The 8,393-nt window shown below is 44.9% G+C and overlaps 1 protein-coding gene across 10 annotated transcripts in view; it reads right to left on the bottom strand.

Annotated features, from left to right (window-relative positions):
- Nucleotides 1–5,583, bottom strand: part of SAP130 (Sin3A associated protein 130) — a 76,373-nt gene extending 70,790 nt beyond the window's left edge. For 5 of the 10 annotated variants that reach the window (XM_055398664.2, XM_055398663.2, XM_055398660.2 and 2 more), the window contains exons 1-2: nt 5,424–5,582; nt 3,694–3,811 (exon numbers count right to left, since the gene is read on the bottom strand). In XM_055398664.2, coding sequence (XP_055254639.1) covers nt 3,694–3,805 — 112 coding nt within the window. In that variant the 5' untranslated portion in view covers nt 3,806–3,811; nt 5,424–5,582. Of the gene's footprint in view, nt 1–3,693; nt 3,812–4,582; nt 4,761–5,423 lie in introns of those variants that run through there. The other 5 variants (XM_055398662.2, XM_055398661.2, XM_088831060.1 and 2 more) reach the window with 5 other exon arrangements.
- Between the last annotated feature and the right edge of the window lie 2,810 nt (nt 5,584–8,393).

Raw genomic sequence — 8,393 nt, forward strand, 5'->3', positions numbered from 1 at the left:
TCCAGTGTTTGGCTATCACGAATAAGGCTTCTATGAACCACTGAGGAAGTCACTGTACGTGTGACACACATTTTCATTTATCTTGGGTAAATACCTAGGAATGAGATTGCTGGGTTATATAGTAAGCTCTTGTTTAATTTTTTAAGACACTGTATCAAACTGTTTTCCAAAGTGGCTAGATTATTTTGCATTCCCACCAATATATGGGTTCTACTTGCTCCACAAACATGTCAAAACTTGGTACTGTCAGCCTTTTTTAGTCATTCTGTTGGCTGTACAGTAGTTTCCATTGTTTCAAATTGGCATAGCCCTGGGATTAATACAGTTTAATTTTTTTAATGTGTTTATCTGGCTTTTATACTGGCATCTTTGATGAAGTGTCTATTCAAATATTTTGCCCATTAAAAAAAAACCAAACCGGCTGTTTGTCTTTTTGCTTTTGTGTTACAACAGTTTTTAACATATTCAGGAGGTAAGTCCTTTGTTGATACATTTATCACAAATGTCCTCTCTTATTTGGTGGCTTGCCTTTTTATTTTACTTAATGATGTCTTGTGCAGAGCAGTCATTTTAGTACAATATATTAGTTGTCTCCTTTATAATCAGCACTTTTTGTGCCCTAAGCAATTTTTACTTACTCCAAAGTAACAAGTAGCTTCTTCTATGTTTTCTTTTACAAATTTTAAGTTTTATATTTAGGTTCACAATTACACATTGAGTTAATTTATATGCATGGTGGACATAGAGGTCAAGATTCATTTTCTTTTCATGTGAATATTCTAGTGTTCTAATACTATCTTTCAATACCCTATTGAATTCTCTTTATGTACTTTTATAAAAAATCAATTAACCATCATGTGGTTAATAAACCACTGTGGTTTACTTCTGGATCCTTGAGTTGGTTCCCCAGTGATTTATGCCAATTTAACAGTCTTCATCCGGAGAAGGCAATGGCAAGCCACTCCAGTACTCTTGCCTGGAAAATCCCATGGATGGAGGAGCCTGGTGGGCTGCAGTCCGTGGGGTCGCTAAGGGTCAGACATGACTAAACAACTTCACTTTCACTTTTCACTTTCACACATTGGAGAAGGAAATGGCAACCCACTCCAGTGTTCTTGCTTGGAGAATCCCAGGGTCGGGGGAGCCTGGTGGGCTGCCGTCTATGGGGTCGCACAGAGTCGGACACGACTGAAGTGACTTAGCAGCAGCAGCAACAGTCTTCATCAGTGCAGCTTTACACCAAGTCTTGAAGTAAGGCAGCAGAGAAAAGGCAACTTTCTTCTTTTCTGTCCAAACTGCTTTGGCTATTCTAGGCCCTACGGTTTCTACATAAATTTTAGATTCAGCTGTCAGTTTTTAGAAAAGTACCTGATGTGAATTTGATTAGGATTTATATGAATCTACAGGTCCCTCTGGGTAAAGGAAAATACTGAGTTTTCCAATCTATAAACATGACAAATCTTTTCATTTACCTAGATCTTTAATTCCTCTCAGCAATGTTTTACACAGTTTTCTAACCCCAGGTCATACACATATTTTGTTAGTTTATTCCTAAGTATTTTTTAGGTTTTTTAAATGCCAATGTAAATGACATTGAAAAAATTGCACTGTTCATTACTAGTATTTAAAAAATAACTGATTTCTGTACACTGAACTTTTATCTTGCAACTTTACTAATTTCACTTATTAGTTCTAACAGTTTTTTAAAACATTCTTTAGTATTTTTTTGTATATACAATGACTGTGAATAAAGACCACTTTTCTTCTGTCTTTCCATTTTCAATCGATTTTTAACCTTCCTGACTACCCAGATTTTCCTCTAAGTAAAATTTTAAAGAAAATGGATAATTTCATAACTTTCTCCCAAACCTATTTGTCCAGGAAGACTTTAATTTTTAACACTTTTATTAAGTTATAATGCACTGATAATTTTTCATTAAGCTCTTTTTGAAACCATTTATTGTTTCCTTCCAGGCATTTGGAGTTATTTTTATCAGAAAGAAAAAAAATCTTCAAGCAGTAGTTAAGACAATTGATTGTAATCTATACTTTTGAACTGTGAACGTGTACTTAAAATCCTGACGTGCTTAGGATCCCAAATTACTTCTTTCAACAAATGCAACAGGAAATACAGAAAGACATCTAACCATGTAAGGAAAACTTTTGTTTTCTTTCTTAGACCAATTGAAGGAAAAAAGATACACGTATCAGAAGTAAAATTACAGACAATTTTGGCCTAAGTCAATGATTTCCTTCTCAACAAAATCTGAGGGCAATTATTGCTAACTGATATCCTTCTTAATAATTCTTACAAATCTACATTCAAAAATATTCTCTTTATGTATGCTCCTTTAAATTATTCTGGTGTGGGAATTCCCTGGCAGTCCAGTGGTTAGGATTTAGTATATTCACTGCCATGACCCAGGTTAAATTGCTGGTTGGGGAACTAAGATTGTGCAAGCCACACAGCTCGGCAAAAAAAAAAATTCCGCTGTGAATTTATACCAGAGAAAGCACTGTCAAAAATATTCGTTAAAGAGTAAAGAACTTGAGGCAGCTCTATAAGAATTTGTTGATGTCTACACTGTAGCAAGAATAGCACATGCAAAGGAATATGGACAGGTAAGTCCTAGCTTTCTTTCTAGGAGGAGGTTCTACCCTGAACTGCTGTGGATGATGGAGTCAGTAAAGACTTCCCAAAGAAAAGTGACATCTGAGATGAAACCTCAAGAAAGAACAAAGAATATCCAGATAAGTAAGTGTGGAGAGGAAGAAAGACTGTAGCCAAAAAAAACCACAAAAAACAAAAAGCACAAAAACCAGACTATGTAAAGTCCCAAGGTCAAGAAAATTGGGAACTTATCGCTTACTCAGAAAATGTCAGCAGCTACTGTTAAGTAGGAGGAATACCATGATAAGGAGCAGCATAGAAATCAGGCAGTTAAGAAAGGAATAGAAAAAGGAGTACTTTATTTCACTTGGCCAATACAAAAATAATAATACTTTTTACTTGATAGATATAATATACAGAATATTTGGAGGAGTAACTCAACTTCAGCACTGCTAATTAAACTGGATACCTTGTTGGGGGTGGGCTGTTCTGCATAAAGTAGGATATTTAACAGCATCATCCCTGGACTCTAAATAAATATCAGATGCCAACAGCACCCCCTACCAGTGACAACTAAAACTGTATCCAGACATTGCCAAACATTCCCTGGCCAGCTGAATTACTACCAGCTGAGGCCACTCACTGATCTACAGCATTCACAGCATACAGTTAAAACCCAAGCTGCATGTATGTGCGCATACACATTTTAGAAAAATCTTTTTCCCTAAACAGTAAGTTCCTAAAAGGTAAGTTCCTATAAGTTCCTATGCCTCTGCCCACCCTCAAGGCACTATTATCATACTTCTTGGCCTTAGTTAAAAAACAACATATTAATACACTTAAAAAATGTATGTTATAAGCATGCTTTAAGTTTCACCTATACTCTGACACATGTGAAACAAGTGATTAAAACATGACGGAAAAAAAGCCTTATTTACATTAGAATTGTAATATATCCTTGCTTCAAATTCAATAACCTAGTATTTACTAAAACCCCACCAAGAATTTGCTAATTTTTAAGTTGGAAAACCTGCAATATTTTAAAAGCAGAAAGCAATGCAGAAAAATATCACATATCTCACCTGTTGCAGCTGGGTTGATCAATCCTGCAGAACCACTGTTGGCTATCTGTGAAGGAGCCTGGCTTAGCCCGGTGGAAGGGGTTCCTAACCGAGGAAACTGTTGAGAACTCATTTCCACCTGCAGTGCATAGTCACATGGTTATTACTGGATTCTGAGATTAGAATAATGAGAAATTAAAGCATTTTTAGTACCGATACCTCCCTTTAGGAAAGCAAATGCAGCATCATTTATCGAAAATAATAATTGTGTTCAATATACAGTGCAGAAATGGTCTAAATTGTTTAAGTTTTCCATGTACATAGGTTCAATTAATGGTAAAATCGCTTATGTGATACTAAGGGATACTATGACTCCCCCCCCAATACCTGTGAATTGCCACACGAAAAAGTCGACACTACATCGTGTGCAGCAGCCACACAATACATATATTTCTCTGTAAAGTTTCATGACAAATGGCTTGTGCCTTTGAAAGCCAAGCCTCACACCAAGGTGTACAAAACTGTCATAAGTGTGTCAAAGGAGGAATCGGAGGCAGATGCCCTGTCCTAAGAAAGGATCAGAAACCTTACATCAAGACCTGATCCAAAATGAATTCTCACGTTTTTCTGCACAGGCCTTCAGTTACGGATTTCATCCCGCCCCTTTCACACACCGCCACCGAGCCAAAGGGAACCGAGACCTTCACCACCTTCCCTAAAATCGACCCTCACTTTCCCCTCAAAGAGTCAAGCTCTGCCGATATCCTCGATACGCCCGCAATCCTACCCCAACCCAGAAGCCCACAGCTGAGATCGGAGAACACGGGTCTCCTGACACATGGGGTCTCTAAGACTTCTCGGGGAGGGGGTTAGGCATTCTGAGGAGCTCAGGATCAGTATGTCTCTTTACCTGCAGCCGCCGCCCGCCGCCCGCCCCTCCCGATTCCACCTCGCCAGGCTGAGAGGGCCGCGGAGGACCCATCTCGGTGGCAGCGCTGGGTTCCGAGGTCGCTGGGAGGGCTCGTGCCGCAGCGCGCCTCCGGCCCGCCGCTGTCCAGCTCCTCCGGCCCCGCTCACCCGGGCCACCCTGCCACCGCTCCGCTCCAGTCCTCTTCCCCCGAACCTGCCCCTACCTCCCCCGTCTGCCCATTGGCCCCACGCCGGGCGCGTCACTCCAGCGCCCGGACCAATCCACCGCTGTCTGCCAGTTCTGATCCCGCCCCACCCTCCCGCCGACTGCCAGCCAATCAGGCGCGAGCCTCGCCGGGGCAGCCCAAAGCCCTCGAGGCTGAGCCAATAGCAGAGGCGGACAAGCGCTGCCGGCGAAAGGGGCGGGGAGCTAGGAGGCCCCGCCTCGGTCGGGGTCTGAAAGCGGCGGGCGCAGGGCCCGGATGTGGAGAGTCACTTTAAACTGCTCCAGGAGCCAAACTCCTTGGGCCGCCCGCCCGCCCGCGCTTCCCCGGCCTCTCAGCTTCCCCGCCAAGGCCCACGCCCGCCACGCCCCCACGCCCGGATCAGCCCAGCCCTCCCGACGCCTCTCCTTTCCTTGCCGCAGGACACTGGGCCTTTGCCGCCGGGCCAACTGCCATGCTCGGCTCGCGAAAGAGCCCAGGTCTACGCCGCAGGAGACGAGGCACCGCTGCCCTTCCCCGGGGACGCGCAGCGGGACGGACGCTGCAGCCCGGCTCGGCCGCCCCGCCCCCTCGTCTCCTCCCCTCCCCTTCGCTCCCGGGCGCCCGTCCCGCCATTACCTGGGTGCTGCGCCAAGTGGCCGCCGCGCCACTTCCAGCTTGCTTCCGTGCGCTCTCCGCCTGTGGAGCTGACGTCCTCGGGCTTCGGGACCCACCGCCGCCGCCGAGGCGCTAGCACTCTGCCCCCCACCCCTCAACCCAGCGCTGCTGCTTCCGCCGCCGTAACGAGCCCTTCACCCATTGGCAGGATTAGGCCCCGCCCTCCCCCGAGGAAGCCAGTCACCGCGCAGTGTGAGCAGAGAGAGGATCGGCCAGCCCCTCGGGGCCGCTGAGGCCTCTGGGAAATGTAGTCCCTGATGCTTAGAGGGCGGGCCTGGGCGGGGCGTCCTGGCGACCCGGCCCGGGCAGCACACCCCTTTGCTGTCTGGAGTCGATTCTGCATTTTCCGTGTGCCTAGTAAAAAGGTCCCACCCTTTTGCTTCAGCTGATGGCACCAGGTTTCATTTTCTCGAGGGAGGCGCCTCGCGGGAAAAGAGTAATGGAGGCCGACTACAGTGGGCCGAAGGAGCTGCAGGCAGGGCCGAGGGGTTTTCTGACTGTACTTGATGTTCGCACCGAGGCCATGGCCCGCGAAGCCTGAGCGTCGTGGGAGGATCAGATGCACGAAACTGGAGCGACTCTGTTGGGTTTACGCTGGACTCCGCGTCGGGAGCTGCTCATCGGACCGGACCCACCAGAGAGCTGAGCTGTGCATTCTCAGGTTTAAAGCCGGCTCGGAGAGGCGAAGGACTCGGACATGTTGTACCTGCTTGGTTTCTCCAGATTACGAAGAAGCGGAGGGAGTGGTGGTGGTTTGTTGTTTTGTTTAGAGTGGAGGAATGGCGTTTATACGGCTGTGCAAGACTGAGTCAAAACTGCCGAAGGAAAATCCGAGTCTGATAAATAGAGATTATGTCTCCCTCCTTCCTTCCTAGATGGTAATTTAGGTCTGGAGTTTTGTGTTAAGAAATGAAAAGGGCTCACATCCTTCTTCCTTTCATGTACAGCTATGTTCTTGCTAGGAAGAGCGTAGCTCTTGGCTGCAAGAATGAACATAAAATACCCCTCTCCTTCTTCAAGCCACTTTCACTTCTCACTCGCTTCCCTTCTCAAATTTCTTCTAAAATTTAGTAACTGATGTGATATACCTTAGCTTCCTCTCTCTTTAGGCTGTTAATTCTGCTTCTGCCACTGCTTCTCAAACTGCTCCCACTAAGTTGCCAGTGACCCTCTCACCTCACCCAGTGGTCCTTGCTTAGTTTTCAGCTTGTCTAATTTACCAGCAGTTCAGTTCGGTTCAGTTGTTCAGTCGTGTCCGACTCTTTGCGACCCCATGAATCACAGCACTCCAGGCCTCCCTGTCCATCACCAACTCCTGGAGTTCACTCAAACTCATGTCCATCAAGTTGGTGATGCCATCCAGCCATCTCATTCTCTGTCGTCCCCTTCTCCTCCTGCCCCCAACCCTCCCAGCATCAAAGTCTTTTCCAATGAGTCAACTCTTTGCATGAGGTGGCCAAAGTATTGGAGCTTCAGCTTTAGCATCAGTCTTTCCAATGAACACCCAGGATCGATCTCCTTTAGAATGGACTGGTTGGATCTCCTTGCAGTCCAAGGGACTCTCAAGAGTCTTCTCCAACACCACAGTTCAAAAGCATCAATTCTTCGGCGTTCAGCTTTCATCACAGTCCGACTCTCACATCCATACATGACCACTGGAAAAACCATAGCCTTGACTAGACGGACCTTGGTTGGCAAAGTTATGTCTCTGCTTTTTAATATGCTGTCTAGGTTGGTCATAACTTTACTTCCAAGGAGTAAGCGTCTTAATTTCATGGCTGCAATCAGCATCCGCAGTGATTTTGGAGCCCCCCCAAAATAAAGTCTTGACACTGTTTCCACTGTTTCCCCATCTATTTTCCGGGAAGTGATGGGACCAGATGCCATGATCTTAGTTTTCTGAATGTTGAGCTTTAAGCCAACTTTTTCACTCTCCTCTTTCACTTTCATCAAGATCCTTTTGAGTTCCTCTTCACTTTCTGCCGTAAGGGTAGTGTCATCTGCATATCTGAGGTTATTGATATTTCTCCCGGCAATCTTGATTCCAGCTTGTGCTTCTTCCAGCCCAGCGTTCCTCATGATGTACTCTGCATAGGAGTTAAATAAGCAGGGTGACAATATACAGCCTTGACGTACTCCTTTTCCTATTTGGAACCAGTCGGTTGTTCCATGTCCAGTTCAGTAGTTCCTCCTTAAAATGTTCTTCCCTATGGGAAAAGAATACTGAAGAATAGATACATGTATATGTGTAATTGAATCATCTTGCTGTTCACCTGAGACTAACACAACATTGTAAATCAACTATAAACTTCTTTGGTCTCCAGAAAAACACTCTTTGCTGATGCTACTTCTGTCTCAATTAAGTGCCTTTATGCCTTGTCTTTCTCACATGTACAGCATTCTCCAAGGCTCCAGCCCTCTCTCAATGCTCTGCCATCTTCCTGACTAGTTTAATGCACCCTCACAGTTACAAATATTTTCAAAATGACTCAGTTTCATTGGCATTGTGACCTCTCTCATGATTTGTACACCTACAGTTCCACGAATATGTCTTACAAACCCCTGAGACTTAACATATTGGACACTTTTATTGATTTGCCTCACCTTTGTACTCCTCCTCCTGATTTCTGGGTTTGGTTAATGGCAATGGCATCACCATCTACCCTTTCTACCTTTGGTTTTATTCTTGTTGGTTTCCACTCTTCCATCTTCTAGAGTCAGCCTATGGATTTCTGTACTTCCTTTCCTGTTGCATTCATAGACTTGGCTCAACATTTCATTAATTCCTGTCTGGACTTTACTAGTGTTGCCTCCACTTAGATTTCTTCCTACCCGCAACCTGTCCTCCATAGAGTTCTTTTTCTAAAGCATTCCTCTGAATCTGTTATTTCTATCCATGATGTTCCAGTGACTTCAGAATCTATTAATATT

This window comes from Moschus berezovskii, chromosome 2 (genome assembly GCF_049115385.1).
Source record: "Moschus berezovskii isolate FMDL1 chromosome 2, NW_MosBer_1.0, whole genome shotgun sequence".
Classification (NCBI taxonomy): Eukaryota; Metazoa; Chordata; class Mammalia; order Artiodactyla; family Moschidae; genus Moschus; species Moschus berezovskii.